The sequence below is a fragment of the Plectropomus leopardus genome, chromosome 2 (genome assembly GCF_008729295.1).
Source record: "Plectropomus leopardus isolate mb chromosome 2, YSFRI_Pleo_2.0, whole genome shotgun sequence".
Lineage (NCBI taxonomy): Eukaryota > Metazoa > Chordata > Actinopteri > Perciformes > Serranidae > Plectropomus > Plectropomus leopardus.
Window position 1 is genome coordinate 3,865,026 of NC_056464.1, and position 25,044 is coordinate 3,890,069.

Below are 25,044 nucleotides of genomic sequence, written 5' to 3' on the forward strand. Positions count from 1 at the left end.
CTTTTGTTGAATGGAAAGCTGTAGTACCATGTTAAGCTATAAGACATACACCAGATCATTAATGGGCTTTTATTTAAATACTGTGATTCTGCACAAACAACAAATGTAAAAGAAATAATAAATAATGTAACATTCACCCTTTTTTCAGTTCTGAAAAATGCAATAACTGTGGTGCAGTGTTAATGCTGGAGTGTATTGCTGCGGACAAATAAAAGTTTGTGTTGGCTCTTTGCTGTCAGAAAGTCAGAAGCTGTGATCTTTTTCTGTACACAATGCTAAACAATATTGATAAATTCACGATGACATGATGTTTTTGACCAAATATCAATATGTACCTTCATAATGTAATAATATTGGTACTTTTAAAAGGTATTTACACACATAGTGGATTTTGTAGGCTTCATTTCTGTGAATGAAGCCTACAGTACCACCACTAAAGGACCAAGAGTTGGTGAAGCAATATCTCTTTCTGACAGTGGCGGGTGCTGATGGTGTGGAAGGCTGCTATGACCTGTTGCGGTGACGGCGGCAGCAGGCGCTCCTCGACGGGCAGCTCGGGGACTTTTAGCCCTGGCAGGTGCTGAGGTCATTGGCTTTCTTTCGAAGTTCTGCCAAAAGGTTTTTAAGCTTAGTGTCGAGACCTTCAAGCTTTGTTGACTTCTGAAGGATCTCATCCTGCAGTTCCCTGATGGAATCTGCTTTACCTAGAAAAAAAGATAAAAATACAATGTGAAGACCAAGAAAAGTCATTTAAAAAGGGATTAGGTTTTCTTTGGTGTGTGTGTGTATATCTGTTCGCAGCTAATCTTGCAGGACCAATCAGCCTAACATTTTATGTTCATGACTGTATTCACAAGGACTTCTCATGGATTCAGTGATTCCTAATTTAAAAAAAAAAAAATCTATTTTATTGACTGTTTCAGACCATATACCTTGATTTATATCTTATATCTCTCTATGTATCTTAATGAAGAACTTTGAAGTGGCTTTTAGTTATATGAAATGTTCAGACTTTTATTCTGGATATTCTGGAAATCTAAGCTGATTATTGTATAAGTAATCAAACAATGCCTCATTTTTCATATTTAAAAAATAAAATTTCAGAAAACATTATATTTTACCCTGCTCAGCAGTAGTGTTTGAAAGAAAAAAAGGACAAACTATTAAAAAGATCTTTTTTCTGACTAAGAGTTTGTCTCCTCTGAATTTTAACTTTGTTTCACAGACCTTTACCCATCTTCTCTGAGGAAGAATAACGGACAGAGTCCGAATCAGAGGAGAGTAAGTGAGTAAGTAAGTTCAGCTGTGTTCTACAAACGTCTCAGATTCACCCCGAGGTTCAGCCTTTCAGATAAAGCTTTCTCAGTTGAGTCTAAATGCTATAACTATAAAAGAAAAGGCTTTTGGACCACAGACTGGCTGTTGTTTGTATGGTTTGGCTGTATTACCGTCCAGAGAGTCAAGCATGTCTTCAGTAGTATTGGCCAGAAGTCCAGCGTCCTCCTTCAGCTTTGCCAGCCGCTCCCCCACCGGCGTCGTCTCTCCTCCTGTCCCACTGGGTGGAGCTGCGTCTTTGAGACGATCCAGCTGCTCCTCCAGAGTCGTCAACTCCTACAAACACACACACACATTTTCCCCCTTTAAAAAGAAACTTTTATAGGTTTCAAAAAACCCTTCACCAGGTAATTTTCATGACTCTCATATATATATATATATATATATATATAATGAAAATTTTGCAAAAAAGGTCCTATTTAACCTTTGAAACTGAGCAAATTGGTTTGATTTATTTTAGAAAGAAACATGGGTAGAAGGTGATGAGCAAAAAAAGAGGAAATGATCCAAAAATAATAGGAAATTAGGAAAAAGTACAAAAAAAAATACTGAAAATTAGTAAAAAAAAAAAAATAACAAACAAAACAAAAGGGTGTGTTAAATATGCTTACAATAATTCTGTGACATTTGTAATGAATAATAAATAAATAATAAATAATAAATAAATCTACTTATTTCTTGCAATTTGTGGATAATGTCTTGCCAAGTTGCTCATTGCCTTTTTCCCCCTACTTTTCTGGAAGAATTTGTACCAATTTGCTTGGGTTTCAAAGGGTTTTACTCATCTGGAACTGGAGCAGCTCCAGCAGGTCTCCCACCTTATCCGCAGCAGTTGCTTCATCCTCAGCTTTGTCTGCTTCATTCTGTGCATCTTCGGCATTGTTGCTCGCATCTTCCAGCAGCTCTTTGAGCTTGTCCAGCTGCGGTTGCATTGGCTTCAGCAGCTCGGAAACATCATCCAGAGCCTTCTCAGCTGGTTCCAGCTTGCCTTTGGCCTGCATGAAGAGAACCACTGCATATCAGTACCAGCTTTAACTGGAATTAATGCTCGACTGTGCTATCCGTGCTTCCTACCTTAGTCAGGTTTTCGTTCAGGTCATCTAAGAGATCCATGCTGTTCTGCAGTTTTTCATCCACGTCAGAGAGGGAGCCCTCCACTGTGTCTAAGCCTGTCACCAACTCGTCCACGTCATCCTTTACTCCCAGTGCCTTATCCCTGTCAACATGCAACCACAGCAAAGTCTCTTATATATGATATTTACCATCACTGCAAAGACATTACAGCATTGCACGTTATGGGCACACCAACAAGCTGCAGCGCCTCTTCTCCTGGCTCAGGGTGAAATTCGAGGTCACACAAGCCAAAGAGGTATTTCTCTACAGGGACTCATCTGAGTCTGAAAAGTATATTGTAATGTTTTAGTTAAAATGCGCATTTGGGAAGTACTGAGCAAAGGACTGGATACATGAGATTTGGTTGGATTTTGTTTGGTTTTGCTGATGTTTCATGCAGATCCAGATTACTTCAATTCATGAAGAATGTCAAGGTTTTACTTTAACCTTTTGAAACCTGAGTAAATTGGATTGATTTTTTATTTGTTTTTTTTTTTAAACACGGTTAGAAGGCAATAAGCAACTTAACGAGAAATGGCCAAAAAAATTGCAAGAAATTAGTTAAAAGTTACAAAACCCAAACAAACAAAAAACAAACAAACAAAAAAACAACACGAAAAAGTGCTGGGAAAAAAAAAAACATTTTGTGTGTGTGTGTGTGTGTGTGTGTGTGTGTGTGTGTGTGTGTGCGCATACAAAATGTTCTCCTGTGCGACAGCAATCAAACCAATTTGCTCTGATTTCAAAGGGATAAATGAATTGTGAAAGGTGCCTGTGCTCAGTAAAGAAAACTGATGTCAATCCAGGTTTCAAAAGGTTAATACCATGCTGTGATAATAAAAACACTAGTTTTGCCATCTTGGACTTTTAAAAGCTAAAAATGTGCAAAGCTGATGATATCTGAGAAAGAACATTAAAAACCTGAAACCTGAGCAAATTGGCTTGATTTCTTTCTAAAACATGGAAAGACGGCACTGAGCAAGGACAACAGGAAATTGGTTTAAGAAATGTGCAAAATTTAGTCAAAACAAACAAAACAAAACAAAACAAGGCGAACAAGACTTGGAAAAGGTACGTAAAAAATGAGAATAAATCTGTAACATTATTTAAAATATGTAAATATGATACCAATAGATATACACACAGATATGCAGTTTGTGGAACATTTCTTACCAAATTGCTCATTGCCTTTTTTCCACAAGTTTTTGAAAGACATTGCACCAAATTGTGCAGGGTTCAAAGGTTAAAAAAGGTGTTTTCCAGGCAGCAACAAAAGTGCTGTTGATCCAGGTTTCGAAGGGTTAAGCATCAGTAACAGTCCTCATAGAGCAAGCGGGCTCACCTGGCGTCCACGGCTTCCTTCAGCAGCTTCCTGGCTTTTTCGAGCTGCGGCTCAGCCTCGTTCAGCACGTCTGTGCTGTCTGGCAGATTGTCTGCCAGCTTCTTCAGCTCGTCCAGCTTCTTCCTCAGAGCAGTTGGGTCAAGAGGCGGTTTGGCATTCATAATCCAGTCACTTACTTCCTGGATCTTGGTCAGGTTGGAGGTTGGGTCTGCACAGACAAAAACACGAAAGGTTGGAGACAAAATGGTAAAGGAACAACTTTAGCATCATCACATTCAAACCAGTCATCATTACTGAAACCAAGTGAACCTGCCTTCTAGGGATGGTAACAATTAATCGACGATCGATTAATTGGTCGTTAAGAATTTGCTCGAACACCTGAAATTTAATCTATTTATTATTAAGCATAAACAATATGTAGTCCCCTGTTACGTTCTAGCTCTCAGTAGAATGGTGTATTTCAAAGCATGGTTCAATGACTCGCATTCCCACCAGAGGGCGCAATGTCACTGTTTTGTGACAGGGTGGTCATCTTGAGGTCAGGAAGAAAAGCGCGGACGTGACGTTGGAGGCGAAGCATTTTCTGGGACTATTTCGATTTAAAGGAGGAAAATGCCATCTGCAAACACTTCGAATCTGTATTCAAATACAACACGGCGACGACAACAAGGCTTCACCACTTGAATAATATTCAATTAAGCGCGCTGGCCGGTTCCTCCACATCGTCTCAACAGCAACAGCCCACCATCACCTCAGTGTTAGCACAGAAGAGCTGCAGTGCACAGCGAGTGGAAAAAATAACCTAGTCAATCTGCACGGGTATAGAGAAAGACATGATGCCAATCAGCATGGTGGACGGTCAGGGATTTCGGGAAATGATGCATCTGTTTGAACCAGCATTCACTATCCCATCCTGTCTGAGTTGCTAGCTAAGCTAGCCAGCACCGCTAGCAAGGTTACCTTGACAACAGACAGCTGGACTGCCCTAACAATGGAAAACTACATTACCATCGCCTGCCACTACATCACCGAGGATTGGCGAGTCGCCGGTGAGGTGTGACCTGGTACTCAGTGGCTTGCTTCGTGCACATGCTTCAACTCACCATTAACGATGGCTTCACCATATAACAAGCAGCGGTACCTCGAGTATATTCGATATATCGTCCACCCCTATCTACACATAACACAACTTTTACCTGACAGGAAATCTTTGAGGTCTTTCACAATGTCCCGCGCCTCTTTCAAGTCGTCCTCCAGCTCGTCTCTGGCCTGCTTCATGTCATTGGAGAGCTTCTCTGCAGTCTTTCTCACCTGATTGGTTGTCTCCTGTGTTTCCTGAAGCTGTAACGAAATGAAGTTGAACTTAAATAATGCTTGAGAATCTGCATACTGCTTTTTATAATCTGAGAAAAATCTAAAATATTCCAAAAACATTTATAATTGCTCATGCTTTTGTAATACAGTCAAAGTGATTTGCCTGATCACAGCATGCATGCATACGTGTGTGTGTGTGTGTGTGTGTGTACCTTCTCTGTAGCATCTGTGATCTTCCCTGCCAGCTTGTCCAGTTTGTCTTTCACGTCCTTGGCATCAGTGTCAGCCCTCTTGCTCAGAGGCAGGGCGCCCACACATTTCTCACCCTTCTTGCAAGGTGGGGTTCCGGGTGGTGGACACAAATCTTCACCCTCACACGTCAGAGGGGTGCAGGGCTTTGAGCGAACACTGCCACATACCTGAAAAAAACAAAGGTAGCGATATGGTGATTCGACATACAGGAGCTATGGTCCCATTGACAAATTCACATACGAATGCTGCTGCAAAGAAGCTACAAAGTCTAAAACATGGATCACACACATCCTCAACCCTGCAGCACAGAGTCGGTACAATCAGCACGGTTTCAAGGTGAACACCCAAGATTAAATCAGTATCAAATCAAATGTCTCCCCATGTATTGCTGAGTAATGATGTTAAATAATGGCCGAAAAAGTTTTTCACAGATCATTATGATGTCAAAATCAAATAAACTTTCATGAATTCATTCCATCCTGTTATACATTTGTGTGAAATGTCATAGTTAGTGTATGAATTCTTTCATCAGTTTCATCAGTTCATTCTTGAGTCAAGAACATGTTTGCGCCAAATTTGAAGAAATTCCCTAAAGGCATCCTTGAGATATCATGTTCACAAGAATAAGAAAAACATGACATCACTCAGCAGGTTTTCATTCCGTCATGTAGAAGCTTTGGTCAACGCGAAGGCATAAAAACAAACTAGAATCTATCTTCCTGCTAAACAAAATGTCACAGCCTTGTCTTGGTAAAAAGAGGCGGTTACCTGTTTAGCGACAGGAGTGAGGTCCGGTTTGGAGGCCATGCTCTGGTTCAGTTTGTCCAGGTCTCTGATGTTGCCTGGCTGTACTTGTTTCTGAAGGTCCAAAGTCTCCTCTCTGACCTCAGCGGACTCCTTCACTGGTTTTTTGGTGTCATCCACCTTCTTGGCTGCATCTTTAGACTCATCGTAGGCGTTCTGGATTTCCTTAAGTGCTTCTGGAGAAGCAAGAAAAAAGCAACATTGGTATTTATTATGTTACCATATCAGAAGGTCTGTTTGAGAAACATTGTGGTAATTATGTGGTTCAGTTTGCTTAAACTAATGTTGAGTTTGCGTGCATCATATTAAAGGAGTTTTATGTGACATTCAGAGCATTAAACGTTTGAAACCTGTACAAATTGGTTTGGTTTCTTTAAAAAACATGGGGAAAAGGCAACAAGCAAATTAACGAGACATGGCCTACAAATAGGCAAGAAATGGATAAAATAATAATTAAAAAATCCCTACAAATTTGCAAAAAAGGTAAAGTAAAAGAAAAACAAAAACAAGGCATACTATTTCTTCAGTTCTGTAATGTAATAATCCAGTCATTCTAATTACTCTAAAACCTCATCTAAATTTGATTAAATGATATTCATGCATTGTTTGAAACATTCCTCACATATAAAACTTATTTTTCCCTGCCTTAAGCAACAATTTTTGGACTGTGAGAACACAATGTTTATCTCTTATTTATGTACAAGTGCTTTTGACTGCCCGTAAAATCTTCTCTAATCTAAGAAAAGAGCAAAAATAGAAAAAACACTGATGAATCCAAAAAACAAATGAGTACTAACAAAATACAAACAAGATAGATCCGAGCAAAAATGAAAGAAAATTTGTTTGTATATAATTTCTTGCATGAGGCCCATTGACCCATTACTAAAGTTGTGTAGCACTGATTGGTGAGTCTTTGTGTCTGACCTGCGTTGTTTGGATTGACAGAGTTGTCCTTGGCATCTTTCTTGACTTTGTACTCCAGATTGAGCTTGTTCAGCAGATCCTGCAGTTTGTCCAGCTCTGTGTCCAGACCAGGAGTTCTTGTCACTGGTGAAAGGTCATCGTTTACATCATCCACTTGGTCTCTGTGAGACAAAAACAGCAGTCGTTCAGGTATCAATGAGATAAAAGAAAAAAAAATCCAAGTTAGTGAGTTTCCATCAAGTATTAGAATAGATTGAAGAAATTGTGGTTCTGAATATCAGAAAACATTTCACAACAATCATGGAAAAGCTTTATAAAGAGCTGACGAGGGTTTCTGTAGCAAGTCCATATTCTGGCTCTACTTTCTCAGCCGCCCCTCACCTGAGCTTGTTGAGTTTGGACAGAGCATCATCGACCTGTTTGGCAGTGGGGGGTGGAAGGGGGATGGAGTCACGGATCTGTTTCAGGCGAGTCTCCAGGGCGCGGATACGAGGTCCAAAGTTCCCGAGATCACCATCACCCCCGGGACGTGTGGGAAATCTTGGGGAGAGTTTCTCCAGCGTTAAGCTGAGGTTCTTTCTCTGGGCGTCCAGAGTGAAGAAGCAAGAGGGACATGTCTCGCAGCCGGGGAAGGTGTCACAGTGTCCTCGCATGCAAGTGTCACAGCGAGTTCCGTTGACGCCGGGCCGACACAGACAGGCTCCTGTCTGCTTGTCGCAAACCTCTGGAAGTGATCCTTCAGGATTGCATCGACACGCTGTAGACGAAGAGATGACAAAGTTAATTCAGTTATTATCATGTGCACAACAAGGTCAGATTCCTCAGGTTCCCACACATTTAGACATTGATTTCTAAACAGTTATTTCAATGCTGCATCCCAGTACCTTACGGAGCAATGCACAAATAACTAATGCAATCTTTGTCCGCTATTGTTGGCATTTGTTGTCCATGGTAAGACTAGGGCTGGGCGATATGGCTTTAAAGTAATATCACAATATTATGGCTGTATCGCAGCAGACAATATATATTTTAATATTTTGAAATCTCCTCTAAACTACTGTAACCTACTAACATACAAAATGGAGCGATAATGGAAAAGCAAGCCCCTTATTCGTGGGGGCGTTCATGTATGAGGGATTTCTGGAAGGTGATGTGGATTCAAAACTTCAAATGATCCGCTCGACTTTTGAAGAGTTATGTGATGCAATTCCACCTCTTGTAGCTCCTGCTGCATCATGAGGGAGCCAGTTCATAGAGACAAGTGCACAGCCATACATAATGCGACTTTTAAAAGCCCAAAAAGTGTTTCCACTGCAGTTTTGCGAAGTATGACTTTTTCAAATCACCTGAAATACCAACTCATGCGAGTGCAAAAACTTTATGGTAGCTTTTTTTTATCATTGATGTGTTTCCATGTGACATATTTTATATTTGCAATTTCAATTTGCACAATTTGCGCAATTTGCACAATTTGTGGGTTATGGAAACCTGCCTTAAGACAATAAACTAAACTCTAACCTTTAGTGGAGTCCCAACAAATGGCTTTATGATAAATGCAATAAAAAGAGAAAGTTGACTCACGTTGGCAACCTATGAGAGGGTCTCCGTACGTGTTTTCTGGGCACTTGTTACATGTGCGCCCTCCAAAGCCTAGTCTGCAATCACACTGACCGGTCACCTGGAAGAAAGAAGCAGTGTCATAGTGCCATTACTGGTCGGAACACATGAACTGGATGCAAACTGGCCTTCAACTTGTTTTTTGCTCCAGAAGCCCTGAGAGGCAAGTGAGGAAAAAGACCTCAGGTGATCCATTTTTTAAGTCTGATTGTTATTATTTTCTCTCCTGTGTTTATCACTTAAGAATACATTGCTGGTATGGACATTAGGGCTTGTTGGTATGATTTGTATACAATTTTACATACTTTTATTTTGCATTAAGTCATTTTATTTGTACTTGAGCAAAATATTCTATTACTCTTTCTGCATAAAGGTCGTACCTGATCACAAGCATCACTGTAAGACCTGGTGGGGTCGCAGCTGCAGGGCTGACAGCGTCCTGACAGGGCTGGTTTCCAGTAGCCTTTTGAACACACATCACAGGTCAGGCCGTGGAAGTGGGAGCGACAGGGACACTGGCCGGTAATCGGGTCACAAACATCTGACAGTGAGCCATCTAGAGAACAGGAGCACTCTATACAGCAGGGGGAACATCAGAGTTAGAAAGGAGTACTGGACACACACACACATACATTATATTCAACACAAGTACGCATAACTATGTATGCACTAACAATGGTAGTTTAAAGGGACAGTTCACCTCCAAATAAAAAATACATATCTTTCCTTTTCCCTGTAGTTTTTTAAATGCATGTTTTGGTGTTGTGCATGTTTGCATGTTTTTTCCATTATACTGGAGAGAAGGCAGACATGTCTGCGGCTGATATCTCCAACACTTTGCAACTCACACCAAAACTATCTAGATGGATAAATAACAATACAGGTAAGAGGAAAATTATTTTTAATTTTGGGGTGAACTGTCCCATTAAAAATGATTTGTCTGTGAAGCCACAGAAAGGTTTAACATATAATACCATGATTTTTGATTTTACAGATTGGATTCAACAAATTATTTATTTAAAAAAAACATACAGATCAACTTTAATATGAAAGTTTGCACACAAATACACTTTCAGTATAGCTTTAACAGTCAGTAACCTACTGGAAATTGGGTGTAGTTATTTTTGTAACATTCAGGAGCATGCAGTGAATACATTTAACTGTTGAAGCTAAACTGTAATAGTTTAATGCTCACTGAAAACAGGTAAAAAAGCAGAATGGTGTTAAAAAGTGTGATATGAAGGTGTTAGATGACTCACTTGAGCAGCCCAGAGGGTTGGAGGCACTCAGGCCATAGTGGCCATTCTTACAGCGGTCACAGCGAGGACCCTCAACATTCACTTTACACTGACATAAGCCTGTGATATCGTCACACTGGCCCCCATTCACTGTCCCCTCAGCACTGCAGCTACAGCCTGGCAGAAACACAACAACACAAAAAACTTATCTGAATCCAAATATTTTGCACATTTTTGAGTTGATGTTCACATTTTCATGGTGCCATCAGATATTTGATGTCTGACACCTGAAAGTTGGTAACTTAAAGTGCTTTGAAGCACTCACGTATGCAGGCATCAGGGCGGTCCATTTTGCTGCGAGGGTTGGGCTGGTAGCCTGGAGCGCACTGGTCACACTTTGGCCCTGTGGTGTGGTGCAAACAATCCTCACAAACACCTCCACTCCTCCGCCCACTGGCCTCGTATACCGCCCGGTCAAAGTGACAGCGCTCGGCGTGGTTGTTACATTCACAGCCTGAGAAGAGGACAGACGGGTTAGTATACAGTATATGCAGTGAGGGTTAATGTTTAAAAGTCACTGCATTTGATTTAAAGTGCCTTTTATGTATACCGAGGAAAATTTAAATACAAAAAACAAATTGCTTTAAAGGCTCCCAAACCATATGGGATGTCTGACTTTTTTTTATTTGATGTGTGTACAACTGTCTTTTAAAAATATAGTGTTGCATTAATAGCAGACCATTTATGTTACCTATTTTGACAGCAGGGCAGAAATATATGACATTTAAAAAAAAAAAATGGAATTACCATCCCCCATTGCATGCCTCCACACACCAGCACTACATCTATGTCTGTGAAAACATGGATGCTTCACACACATCTTCCCCTGGCAGCACAGAAGATCTCTACAATCAGCACAGTTTCAGTGTGGGCAACAATGATTAGTGTCACCAATTCAGTATCTGACCAAATATCTTCCCTTCTGTTCCTCACCTAAGGTTTTAATAATGGCCAGAAAAGTGTTTTTATAGAACATTATGATGTCATAGCAAAGTTGACCTTTTGGATATAAAATGTCATAACTTCATCAATTTATCCTATTGGACATCCTATTAGAAATGTTGTCATAATTAGCATAAGAATTATTTAGTCATGGCCAAAAACATGTTTTATGAGGTCACAGTGACTGTGACCTTTGACCACCAAATTCTAATAATTTTTTTTCCTGAGTCCAAGTGGATGTTTGTGTGAAGTTTGAGTTAACTCCTTCAAGGTTTAGTTGTGAGTTAGTGCATTCACAAGAATGAGACAGATGCAAGATCACAGTGACCTTGACCTTTTGACCACCAAAGTCTGATTAGTTCATTGCTGAGTTCAAGTGGACCAAATCTGGGCAAATTTCCTCATGTGTTCGTGAGATATTCAATCCTCACAGATACACAAGCTTATAGAGACCTTGAACTTCTACCTATAACCACCAAAATCTGATTAGTTCATCACTGAGTCCAAATGGATGTTTGTGCCATTTTTGAAAAAATTCCCTCAAGGAGTTCTTGAAATATCATGCTCATGAGAATGAGACAGACACAAGGTCACAGTGACCTTTTGACCACCAAAATCTAATCAGTTCATCGTTGGGTCCAAGTGGACATTTGTGCCAAATATGAAAAAATTCCCACATCGCATTCTTGAGAAATCTCATTCAAGAGAATGGGACTGACAGACATATGTACGGAAGGACAGACAACCCGAAAACATAGTGCCTCTAGCCAAGGCTATGTGCGCCGCAGAGTCAGAAAAAAAGACTCTCTGGTCTTTACCTCCTCCTCTTGCAATGTGGGTCTTAATGGCAGATTTCAGAGGCATTATTGCATTAATTAGATATTTTGGCTGACACATGTTACCTCCATGTTTCTCTATCTGTGGTGTGCCATGACATTATCATGCTGATCCTCCTTGTTTAGAGAGTGTGAAAGAGGTATGGTTGAAGTCTTACGTTTGCAGGTATGAGTGTTATCCTCCTCTGCAGGTCTCCAGGGCAGATCATTGTAGAGATCAGCACACTGCTCACAGTTCACACCTGCTGTGTTGTGCTGGCATTCACAGCGAGGACCCACCTGTAGAGAGACACAGGAAAGAGGCTTGTGACAAGGTGTCCAATTAAAGGTCAGCTCACTCAATCTGTCCTCTGATGTCAAGAGACAGACAACCACTCACACTCACATCAGGCAAGCTCCACACAGAGTGAAGCGACAGTGCTAACCACTGCATCATGTTTTTTGAATGTACTTTCTAGTCTTTCAGAAGTTTTAAGACACTCTAGGTCCAGGTTGTGTTTAGTCTAATTTAGGAAATAAACTGTACATACCTTTATGCTGTTGGGCAGTGCATTGTTGTAGGTAACTGGCAGGCATCGGTTGGCGTGTCCATGGCACATACAGCTGCCAATCACCTTCATCTCCCTCAAGGCAAAAAACCTACTGAGAGCTCTTCCTGGTAGACGTGGCACGTCGCCAAGGTCTGTCAGCTTTACCCTCAGCCCCGTTATCCCAGACACATCTGTGGATGAAGCAGCTGTTGGTCAACAGGCCACAACCTTCAACGGGGTGAAGTAATTTATGACAGACAGAGACTTACCTTCAATTTTTTGGCTTTTGGAAGCAGGTGCATAAGCATACTGACCCAAAGGACTGAACTGGATCTGGAGAAGAGGACGGAATTATTATACCATAATTTTTTACTTTATCACAGATCGCTTTTCTCTCATTTTGCAACCGTACACTATACTATAAGTGCAGATGTTTTTTTTAAGGGGAGCAGATCATTTTAAACTAAATTTGGCCAGAATTTATGGCAACAAGCGCCAAAAAGGAAAGGTTTTTAGCTGAAGAAAACACTGAAAGGAGGACCTCTTGTGGTAAGGTCATTTCACAATATACTTCAGTAACAGAATTTTAAAATATGGAGAATGTACAAAGGCAATAAAGCTGCTGATTGCTTGCCTTCAAAGTAATAATAATGAAAAATATTAAGTGAAAGTGTTTGTCCTGCAAGTATCATTTTCATGATCTGACAAAATGTTTAAATAATTAGCCTTAGCTGAAGACAAGATAAAGCTGTTGTTTACTGACGACAGGTTGTTAGTCCTTACTGTGTGATCTTGGTATGGGTTTGTTTCAGTAGGGGGCAGTGTGTAGCAGTATATTTCATCCAGGGTCAGAGGAGTTGTTGAAGGAATGCCAGGAAATGCTCTTTCACAGTCTGTAGCCAAGTAAAGAGCAGGCTGCCATGTCTTGCCATTGTCCAGTGTCTTCTCTATAACAAAGGATTTGGGACGAGGACCCTGCAGAGATAGAAATTTCATAAAATCATAACTTGAAATTCATAAATTATGTATGATAAATACCATACACTGTGCTGAGATGTGTTATAGAAGTATGGAATAATGATACAATAAAATATATTTCAGTAGCAGACAACATTTGTCAAATGGTCACCAGAAAAAACAGAAGTGAGCAGATTTGTGGTGTTCACATGAGTAAGCAGTATTTACAGACTGTATCATACCTTGAAGTTAAGCACCAGGTTGTCAAGCTGGAACAGGTTGTCGAGGTCCAACTGGAGAGCGACGGGGTCCACCTCTACAGGAAAAACGAGCAGAAAACACTTCCATGACAGATGTTCACACAGAAATACTTTGCAACTAAATTAGTTTCCAGATAGATTGTTTTGTTTCCTGCAGCCAGAGGACACTGTTCAGCATAGTTTGGAGTTACCAGGGTCCTCTAATGGCGAGGACAGATCAGAATATAACGGAAAAGAGAAATGGAAAGAGCTGCAACAATAAATGGCTATACAACAAGGTGTACTTTGAAATATCACCCATTTCAAATGTTATCACTTGCTTAAATGGGCATAAGAAGGTCCCTGCTACACCGCTGGTAGGCTGAGAATGCCGTTGTTGGCTCAAAAAGATACAATTAGTACGTTTTATCTATATTTAAATTATATCTATAATCTATTGTGATTGATGGAAACTTTTTTTTATGCATTTGTGTCCCTTTAATTCATTTTGAATCGCCTGTCTAAATTCTGGGGTTTTTGTGGGTCTGTGAATATAGTGCAGGAGGAGCTCTCCATGAGATCTTTTTTCCTCTTCTGCAATTTGTGACTCGCAGGGTGGATAGTTCATCTATCAGTCTGTCCACAGTCGATCTGATTGATGGATGAGAGGAGCAATGAGTGAAAGTTAACTTTTAGACCCAGCACAATGACCGGTTAAGTTTCAATTTTAATGCGCCAAGCATTCTGCTGCTCCATCTGTGCCCAGAGTATGCAAAGTAATGCATTATGGAATATCTATATATATTTTAGAACTGTTCCTAATGGACAGCCCAACTATAGAAATAGAAAATCTATTTGTTTCAGTATATGTTTTAATCATGGGGAGAGTGGCAGGAGTGCTTTTTCATTGCACTCCTGCCAATGAAAAAGCTTTTACTTTCTTTGAAAACTTAAGTTACCTTCCATTCTTTCTGTCCTTCTTTCTGTCTTTACCCACCTTTTTTGGACTGCCACCATCTGTTTGGTCCAGAAGTGGATAGAAGATCCTTGACAGTGTGGGCCAATGGACCATCTGGGTTCCTGGAGTCACATGGACAACACTTCATCCTCCTCTGAGAAACAAAGAAACAAATCAGTAAGATTATACTTTCCTGCAGAGTTATATTATAATATTTAATGTATGTATGAATGGAATTGTATCACTGTTGGGTGTCAGTGTCCTGATACTGATCCATGGACCTAAGACCAACATCCAAATTTGTCCCTTTTCCTCCACATTATGCCAGTCAGATAAGCTGTGTCATTGACCAGGTCACACAGTCGCCCAGGGGACAGAAAATCAATATACCTCAGATGACTAACAGATTTATAAAGTGGTAGGCTATTTTCAGCTGGTCAACAACTTGGGGAGGAAACTTTGCCCCAGTAACAGGTGAGAAAGGAACAAAATGCTGCCCGCATTAAAATCTGACCATGATTTGCATAAGTTACATTTTGTAACACCTCTTGAATTTGACTTGTGATTATAGGGAAAATAAATTGTGAAATACAATCAGCAGAATTTGTCCACCTGACAGAATTTGAAGTTGGTAAATTCACACTCCAACACAATTTCAGTCAAATTACATTTTATGTGACTGTCTGCTGACTGAGTCAGTCAAAGCACTTGTGAAGAAACACACAATTTTCTTAATCAATGTATTCAGTAAAGAGATGAGCTAGGAGCTACGTGCGGTTTATGAAGACACCCATTATGTAATAATTCCCAACACAAGTGCTCTCATCGCTGACAGCTGGGTCCCTGTTTTGACCAGTTATTATTTAGCAGCCTCTGAGTACTCTGGACATGGCTGCCACTCTGGCACACAGACCATGGCTGCTTTCCCTGTAGGTAAAAGTTCTCATCGGATTGTTGCAACATAAAAGCCTTACTTACTCACCCACATGCAGATGGATCAAGATACATTTATAGTCTCTACACCAGCCTGAGCTGATAAAACCAAGATGGTATTTTCTCTCAGACGGTGACAGATCTGTTGTCACACTTATTTGAAAAGAAAATGTCTCCAATAGTGTAGAAAGGAGAGTGAAAATCCTCCCTTCTGCTTAGACCTATTACTGGTTCACTCTAGTGAAGCAGACTGCAGGGGCAGCTGCTCTACACCACTTTAATTCAATCAGTACATTTACATGATGTCAAATTATTATGTTAGTCTGACTGAAACTGGACTTTCAAAATACATGTAAACATGTCAGTCTGACTGAAATCCCACTAAGTCAGTCTTCTCAAAGTCAGACTAACACACCTAAATAATGCAGTTGGGGGTCGATTTACTTTCATTTATACGCCTCAACCGGACCTGAACTGTTCTAGACGTTCTGTGCATGCTCCATACTCCCCGTGCCGGACCTGGAAATCGAACAGCAAAAATTCTTAGAAAAAGGTCGGGATAAACAAAAGAAGGAGAAGTAAATAAAACAAAACAAGTCAAAACAAGACGAAAGTACCATGTAAAGTATAGAGTTCATACAAAATGTACAGCGCCGAAAAGTCATCGTTCAACATGCAGCCTGTTTGCCGCTTGCTAACTTATGTGGTATTAAGATAATAGGTCAGCTGGAAGAAGGTCCAGTAGCATCTAGCTGAAAAAGTGGCATATCTCCATCTACCATGGTGTAGTCGCACAACAATAAATGGATTCTCCCCCGGCGATTGTACACTGGGATAAGGACAGTTGTCCAATTAAATGGCCTAATCGAGCTATAGCTGTAGCTCGACTAAACTGTGTATGTAAATGTACTAGTTGTACTAGTACGAGTGTTGAAGGACAATGGCGGTGTTACTTCACTTGGTGAGCACAGCATATTGTCATTTTATCCTGTATAGTTTGCCATAGTTGAAGACAGCTGATTCACAACTGCTCACATCAGCAGTGATACAAACTTCATAACAAACATCTTGATGTGAACAGATTCCACAATGTGACACTGATCCAGAGCAGCATCTGCCAGTATTGTCTGGGGTCAGTTGTTGTATAGCCCGAACTACTTTGAGCTATTTTATAAAGTTTCATTTCAGAGAAATGCTTTCAGTGAATCTGAGTTCCTTTTTGTAAACAGTTATGCAGTGTATGGTCAGCCAATTTGCGTTTTCTAGAAAGGTATGGCTTGCCTTACTCTGCCTCATATTGGCTCACCATGACATTCTTACCCTAAACCAGTCCCACTCCTCTTGCCTTCATCAAACCAATCCAACCAACAATAGCAACAAGTTCGAGCCAATCATAGGGAGAGTAGGATGGGTCATTCCTTCGCTATTCTAGGATTAATACATTTGCATATGGTAACATTACATGTGTAGGGCTTGTATTGTGCATTGTGAGATCGGAAGGAGTGGATTTGGTGTGTGCTGCCTTTGTCGAGGCATGAAAAGAAAGGAGCAATAATTCAGTGCCTCTGTGTTGCTGTTTTATCGTCCTTGTTAGTACACGCAACCTGATTTGTTGACGCCTTTTGTGGTGTGAAACAAAAAAAAAAAAGCCTTTTTTCCAAAAAAGTTGCTTTTTAACTATGTAATACTTGTGGGCTGTGTGACAGCATTAATGACAAAAACAGCTGTTGGAAAAAACAAATTTGTGTTGCATGAAAAAAAAGCCCCCTTTGCGTAAAACCCTTCAGTATATCTGTAAATGTGTGTGTGAATCAATATTCCTTTCTGCCAAAAAGTGAACCTGCTGCCAACTGTAGACCTTGGCCTTGTCTCTTTCTCTCTGTGTTACTTTTGCATTAAACATAGTAAATCAATCAAAGACCTTCACCCACCTGTTGTGCATATTTCATATCCCTTACCTTAAAGTTTCTACAGCTCTCCTCAAATCTCCCAAGAAATTGCTTAAAAAAGCCACAGCAGTATTTTCATTATGTTATCAGAATCAGAATCAGGTTTTATTCCCAAGTACATTTACATATACAACAAATTTGACTTGGTGTTTTGGTGCAAAACAATTAACATAAAGGCAGAATAAAAATAGTAAATTTAAGACATAAGATAAAAATTAAGAAGAAATATAAAAATATAAAATGAAAAATAGAATATAAAGAACACAAAATGTATGCACAAAAGTTATAATGGAGGGATTGTAGAGTTGTGCAGAAGTTGAAGTTGCAGTGCAAATATCTTCAGTCTAAATACATTACCCTACAGTGTGCAGCGTAAACAGAGACAGTCCAGGCCAGTGTGCATTAATGTAACACATAAAATATATATCCCCATTATATATGGAGATATGATCTTACACGAAGTGCAAATCATTGCATTTAAAGTACATAGGACTTCTGTAGTGCCATTCTGTTAGTTAGTTAGTTAGTTATGTTTTTTTTAAGACAATATAAAACCATAGACTGATATCCTGAAGGTTTCAGGTGTCAGCTAGTAGGCCACAGCTTCTACAAATGCCAGAATCTGATTGGCAAACAAAAAATAGACAATTGCATAACACAGTGACAGGCAGTTAAAAAAAAGTCATTTTACACTCAGTAGATGTCCTTTTATCTCTGAATGATCATCACCTTCTCTCCACCTACATGTCAGTCTGATAAAGCCCAGCAGATAAACTCGGACACTCAGTTTACCCTCCTTCACAGACACAGCTCCCTCATCTACAAACAGCAGCTTCAATGAGTCCTGCACTGACCCTGGCAGCAAAATGTATAACTGTCATATATTCCTTGTATTGGCACCATTCAGTAATAATCAATCACTATTTCACTCCAACCAAAATGTGTTAATCTTTCTGCCTCATAGCAAAGCAATAAATGTTATCTAATCTTGTGTGATAAAGACTGCGACACTCTCAAAGACTTGAGTGCGTTCGTGTCATTTTTATACCTACTTCACCTCTGTTAACCCAGTTAGCATGGCAGGGAACTTCTTATGATGTGGGTTAAAAGTCATTCAACGTGGAGGATTTTTTCCCCAAGGTTTTTTGGCACCGCAGTCTGTCACCTCAAACACATGTGCATACTGCAAACACACACTGTGTCCACAGCTGACTGTTGCATCAGCTCTACATCTACTTGATCCTTATTTATGTCATACTGTGGAAATTATGCTAAAATATAAACATCTGTGTCTGCATTGTCACTGTGGAGGCTCAGGTTACATTTCAACTGTTAACTGCACTACTTTATGTAAGTGACAACAGGAAAGAATTCATTAATATTGGTCACAGTTAGGGACACCAGGTCATATAGCCAGTATGTGACATATACAGTATACAGAATATATTACATGACTGGAATAAGTGACTCTGAACTGACTAATAGGCCCCATTATCTGGGGTGTGCCTACGGAGTAGCCTAAAATCTGATTGGCCATCCTAGGTGCCACCCCATTATGATTGGCTCTCAGCCCAGTCAGTTTGATCTGTTTGATGAGTAAAATGAATTTTGGTTTATAGGGGCAATTAACTGTGTTGTGTTGTGATTGTAGGTCTATTGATCTTTTCAATTTAACCATTAAAATGAATCTAAGACACCACAATGTTAGTAATTAAAGTAGTTTTTTTGATTCTGTCAAGTTGTGTCTAAAGTCATCAAAAGTGTGACTCGAGTCTAGCTCAAGCCCAAGTCATGTGACCTGAGCCCACACCTCTACCTTACATTACCTTACTAACCTTACTATAAAAAATTCCAAATACTATCTACATTACTATCAAAATATTCAAAGGCCATGGTAACGCCAAGCCACAACAGCCCAATCAACACAGTCTGCCAGGAAGGGTTACTCATTTGATATGACACTTAATTACTCTTCGTAAGACCTGGTACCTGCAGCAATGTGATGATGCATAGCCAACAAGATCTGACTAGTTTCCTATGATGGCTGTGAGGGCTTTCATCTTTATCACTGTTGCTCTTTCCAGGTAGTCATGCATGCGTGTATATTTGTCTCTATGTGTCAGCTCTGAGATGCAGCTGAGTGTTCAGCCCCTCCCTGTCTGGACGAGGTGTGGCTCAGGTATTGGAAAAAAAAGGAGGGGGAAGTATTTATCAATCAGAGAGAGCCCACGCCTTACACAGTTATCCATCCCCTGAGGCACATTCAACAGAGCGCACAAAGACTGTGAGGTATGAAGATTGTGTAACATCAACACAAACATTATCCTGCTTGTTTTTCTTTGCTGCTCTGTCTTTTCGATCAGATTTGAACTGCTTAGGTTGAAATCACCTTAGTTAAGATCATAATGGATATTGTTGAAAGTCTGAATATAGCTTTTCCCTCATTTGTAAAATGTCCTCGTTACAGCAGAGTAATGCTATCATGTCTGAAGAATGAAGTAAATGGGAAGAGCCAAAAACTGCAGTGCCCCAAATGGCCACTTAAGGCTGGCTCCAAGAGCGAGTCAATCCCCACAGAGTATGAATGAGTCCTAAAACACGGAAACCAGTTAGCATTTCAGCACCTTCAGTTCTCTCATCCCATAGTGAGTGGGTTTCTGGTTATAAGCCTAAAATAAGGAGCTGAAGTAGTCAAATAGACTTTCACATTTTGCTCTATAACATAAAATTCCTCAGTAAAAACCACACTTGCAAACTTTGAAGCTTTTATGTGTCTTAAAAAGGGTGGTTCCTAACATGTGACTATATGAGACTACAGAATGTCATTGCGGCGAGCCGAGCCGAACAAAACCTTACAGCTTCATTTTGGGAGAGATGTGAGTGCAGTGCAGTTCGTTTATAGCCTAGCATTAAGTGTTTTGCTTCTGAAGATCACATTTAGGCTTCAAAAATTCTGAAGTAGTATTCATCTGTGAAGATTATTATGCTGAACAAAATGTGTAAGTATCATAAACATTTGTTTGCTACAAAGCTTACTAAATCCAGTGGAAAAATCCCAAAGGCTATTTGACGAGGGAACCAGAGCAACACTAGCTTTCATGTCAGTCTACAGAAAAACTTGACCCCTGGGGCACTCAATACAACCCCATATTAAAATGTCCAACAATACAGCAAAAATAAACTTGTTTACAGCAAGTACAAGAAATGGTTTTGTTCTCTAAAGCTAATTTTCCCATCCATGATAACTGTACATGGGGTTAATGTTTATGTTACTGACCTGTTGACATTTTATAAGGTTTAAAGTCACGCATGATTAAGGGTGTGGCCACGTTGAGTGGCAGGTGGTATAAAAGTCGCTACCACAGCAACAACACTGGTTAGGTAGTGTAAACAGGGTGTAACCCCAAATCATAAATTTAAAATATTTTGGTCGCCTCAAAAAGTCTTGTTCAGCGTTTGGTTGTCATAATTGTTGTTTTTACTAGTAAATATTATCATTTTCATTATTATAGTTAGGTTTATCTCCACCCTCACATAAAAATATGGTCAAATCTGGCTTGAAAATACCAAATCCAGGGCAAATAGGATCCCACAAAACAATTAGTCATGTCAAGGTGGCTACGTCCATTTTTTTATTCTGTCTATGGGTTAATTTTACTCACTTACTGTACTTGGTAATTATTTTAAGGTGCTGCAACTTTATGTAATATAGGCTCTACTGACTTATGCCAATATGAATATTGTACTTTAACCGCCACTATCTAGTTTCTAGTTACAATGCAGACAAAAAAATACATTAAACATCACAGAGTGTCTGTGATACCTTGGACTGTAGTTTGGGGACAGCTGGGCTAAAGTCCAGCTTCTGACTTCTGCTGTTTCACCATCAGTCTTATCATTGCACTGTTACAAAACTAAAATATTGACATATGAAATATATTTAAGAACATCTTTGAAAAAAAACCCCCCAAACTCACCATCTGGGGGGAATTCTGACAGCACAGCAGATGCATAACACCATATTATTTTTTTTTATGACATTCAGTATTCCCTAACTACTGAGAAAGTCTGATAGTGGTTTAAGAGGGGTCAACATACATAGTACCAGCTCAATTTCACTTTTTTTGTGGATTTTATAAAAACAAGATGAAGCATTAAAGAAAAAGTGCATCTGTATTGCAAACAAATCATTTTACTTCACATCAGAGGTAAAAAAAAAAAAACCGCGACACTACAGACTTGACTCTTGCTCAGTGCATGTCCTCTGCTCTCTCTTATTACAAAATCAGCATTTGAATCCAGTAAGAGGAGGGTTGTGCTGAACCAGCAGATGCGCTGGCGAGTGCTTATTCAGACGTTGGTCAAAGAGTACACTTGCAACATGCTGCTCTGGCACTAAAATTAGACAGTTTCATAGATGGACAGCAAGCAGCCCAGCCAAAACCACCACAGCCTCCATCCTGTCTGTCTGTTCACCATGACCTCTGCACCGCTCGCCTCCTAATAGTGCAAACCCCACGTAGAGAGCCATGCATAGTCTGGGTGAACACAGCTGGCTGAGACTGTGTACATGCTCTTGTTTGTCTGATATGAGTTTTTATGAAGCCAGTATCAATATTTAAGAACTGAAGCTGCTGTGCTTTTACTGACTCTCAGGTAAATAATATCCACATTTGCAGCTCTTTAAACCAAGATTTGATCACAGTATATTTGTAAAGTTTACACTAACTTAATGCAAAGTGCCACAAAAACTTGAGAAAAATGTTTCTTAAAACACTGGACTGTGCTCCTACCTGTTGGTATGGGGTGCAGTAAACCTCAGCGCCTGTGAGGCCGCAGGTTGAGGAGGCATGGAGCAGGTGACCTCTGCCCAGGAGCAGGTCATCGCTGGGTGGGTAACAAGCCCCCCGAGAGCAGTCAGTCTGGGCCCGTGATACTGCAGCTACAGCTGTCAGGAGGAAGGGAGCACAGTAATAAATGAAAAGGTTACAGTGAGCTGTAATAATGTGACCACTATTTGTCATCAAAAATATCAATATCCAAGTTCACAATCAATACTGACATTTATCATGACATGCAAGCACAGTAAAAATAAGACAAGGTCCAATCCTATAATCATGGTTTAAAAAAAGGGAAGTTCAACTCAGCACACAGCACCTGAACCACAATGTATTTTTTCGGATACAAAATTGCTAAAAAATTTGTGTTATACATGTTTTCAAAATCATTCCTTTAGTAAAGACTGTTTATGTAAACCTGATATACACAAGAAATATATTTGAAATTTTACATAATCTGGATTAAAGAGATTATATATTTACTTATTCATGTCCTTTCTTTTTTAAATTTCTACTTGCTTATTATAGATGGCCAACTATTACGTGGACATGAAGTAGGTATTAATGATGTCTGTGGTTCTTTTATGTGAAATTCATCATGCTGCTGTCTTGGCCAGGATTTCTTTGAAAAAGAGATTTTCGGTCTCAATGGGACTATTCTTGCGTAAATAATAGTTAAATAACATAAAATAAAATATTTTTTTAATGAAATAATATCAAATCAAATCTAATGAGACCAGTGAACCAATACAATGTAAACTTTCATCTCTACTAGAGTTTAACTTCTGCAGCTGAACTCCAGACATTGCAGTATGTAAAGAGTCTTGTAATCAGCCAAGTTGCTAGAAGAAAATGTTGGCATCGTCTGCTTTGCAAACAGCAGGTACATTCCATTCGCACTTTGCACGTGTATCATATTAACGTTATTAACAAGATGGAAGGGATGGTGGATGGCATAACGCCAATACAAGACGGGGTGCCCAGTAGCTCAATTGGTAGAACGGGTGCCTCATGCACAGAGGCTATGTCCTCACAGCACTGGCCGTGGGTTTGATTCCGCCCTTGGACCTTTGCTGCATGTCTTCCCCTCTGACTCCCCCTTTCACACTTAAGCTGTCCTAACATAGTAAAGGCAAAAGCCAAAAAAAAATCTTAACAAAACAAAAAGCTAAAAAAACCCCTCCAAGATGAGACATCTGCCAAGCTGAAAACCACTGTTCCAGACCAACAGTGACCGTGTTTCATCAGCTTTTTAGATAACAAATTTTGAGAGTTTTGTAGTTGCCCGTCTCTGTTTTTCCACTGTGGATAGAACCACAAAAAGCGGTTGTCTTTTTAAACAGACATTGCTGCTTTACCAGCAGGGATTTTGCCTTCCAAAACCCAGCATTTAAAGCCAAAACATGATCTTTCCCGAACCATAACCAAGTGGCTTGTAAGCTTAAACCTGACCACACATTATTCACAGCACTGTTGAAACCTAGAGTTTCAATATATCTGCACTGTACAGTCAGATAACCCTTACCCAGTGTGTTAATGGGAAGAGAAAGATTACTACACTCTAATGAAATGTTAACCTGAGCATAAAAATGTTTTTAAACCCCTGCCTACCCCCAGCTGACAGGACTAATGTCTGCGTCCCTGCAATGCGTTTCCTATCTTGACTGTACCTAATGTTTCACCACACACTGACTCCACAACAGCCTCAAAAAAGTGCCTACAAACAAAGCATAGGATAAATAAAGTCCTCAAAAAGGATGCCTTTACGAGAACCTGTGTCAATTTTCTTTATTTCTTTGAAAAATACGGGGAAAAATGAAACTTTGCAAGAAATGACCTCAATTGTTAGGAAAAAAGGGGAGGAGATATTATCAGAAAATAATGTGAAATATGCCAAGAAAACTATATTTATAATTATTACAATTATGTATTTATTTATTTCATTTTTACAGAAAAAAGTGTACGTATTTTAAGCACTTTTTGGGTCATTGTCTTGTTAGTTTTTTTCCCTTCTTTTTTGTGCCTGTTTTCAGGGAAATCTCTTGTAACATTAATTTCTTGCTTATTTCTAGGCCATGTCTTAAATTGTTCATTGCCTTTCTCTCTATGTTTTTGAAAGAAACCAAACCAATCTGCTCAGGTTTCAAAGGGTTAAAGTTTAGTCATGGTCATAGTGTCTAGACCTACACATCTATATTCATATGCTATTTTAAGATTGATACTAATAAGCTATTGACAATTTCTTGTTTTTTTTAAATTTGAAAAAAATCTACATGTTATAGAGTATTTCAATAAAGTAAAGTCCTTGTGAAGCAGACCTGGTCTAATGATATCCCTCCAGAGTTAACAACCCTTTAAACATGTGCCATCATGAATAGAGAGTATGCAGGTTTTCATTCCAACCAATTACTGCAGCAGCCCTTTCAGGTTAGTTCCTCCTCTCTGTTAGAAAATGGAGATATCAGTGTAATCAGCTGCTGCAGTGGTTCGCTGGATGAAAAAGCTGCGTACTGTCAACTCCCCACGAGTTATGAATGTAAACAGCTGGTGTGGAAAGTTTCAGGTGAAAGTTGCAGGATAAACTTGAGACAGAAAGAGGACACTTTAGAGAAAAATCAAACATTAAAGCAAAAGAGAAAAATAAAGAAATCTTACCTGCTAGAAGTAAAAGTATGCTCATGTTGTGTTCTTTCGATGATATAGTCTGGAACAGATGAGAAAACAATAAACTCAGCAAGCAGAAACACTCGGATACGATCCAAGCCAATCGACTGTATCTCACCTGAACGTCTATTCTATCAGCTCTGTTATCTCCTGTATTAAAGTGTGTGCTGCTGCTCAGCTCCTGCTTTATAAACACTGC

The 25,044-nt window shown here is 39.7% G+C and overlaps 1 protein-coding gene across 1 annotated transcript; it reads right to left on the reverse strand.

Annotated features, from left to right (window-relative positions):
* Positions 1–55: 55 nt before the first annotated feature.
* LOC121952214 (laminin subunit beta-3-like) lies at positions 56–25,044 on the reverse strand. The gene is made up of 23 exons (XM_042498753.1): positions 24,964–25,044; positions 24,837–24,885; positions 22,137–22,291; positions 14,501–14,615; positions 13,507–13,580; positions 13,091–13,282; positions 12,577–12,640; positions 12,308–12,498; positions 11,936–12,056; positions 10,265–10,453; positions 9,961–10,116; positions 9,082–9,275; positions 8,666–8,762; positions 7,466–7,841; positions 7,085–7,245; positions 6,125–6,336; positions 5,317–5,523; positions 4,987–5,131; positions 3,791–3,998; positions 2,410–2,551; positions 2,154–2,330; positions 1,449–1,611; positions 56–704 (listed from the first exon to the last, which is right to left on the reverse strand). Exons 2-23 carry the CDS (start codon positions 24,859–24,861, stop codon positions 565–567), a joined length of 3,504 nt encoding a protein of 1,167 aa, XP_042354687.1. The 5' UTR covers positions 24,862–24,885; positions 24,964–25,044; the 3' UTR covers positions 56–564.

Excerpts from the sequence above, each read along its gene's own strand:
- LOC121952214 (XM_042498753.1), bottom strand. The coding sequence starts at position 24,861 with ATGAGCATACTTTTACTTCTAGCAG. Across the intron at positions 8,763-9,081 it reads ACAGTGATGCTTGTGATCAG|GTGACCGGTCAGTGTGATTG; the intron begins GTACGACCTTTA and ends TCTTTCTTCCAG. Across the intron at positions 2,331-2,409 it reads TGAACGAAAACCTGACTAAG|GCCAAAGGCAAGCTGGAACC; the intron begins GTAGGAAGCACG and ends CTCTTCATGCAG.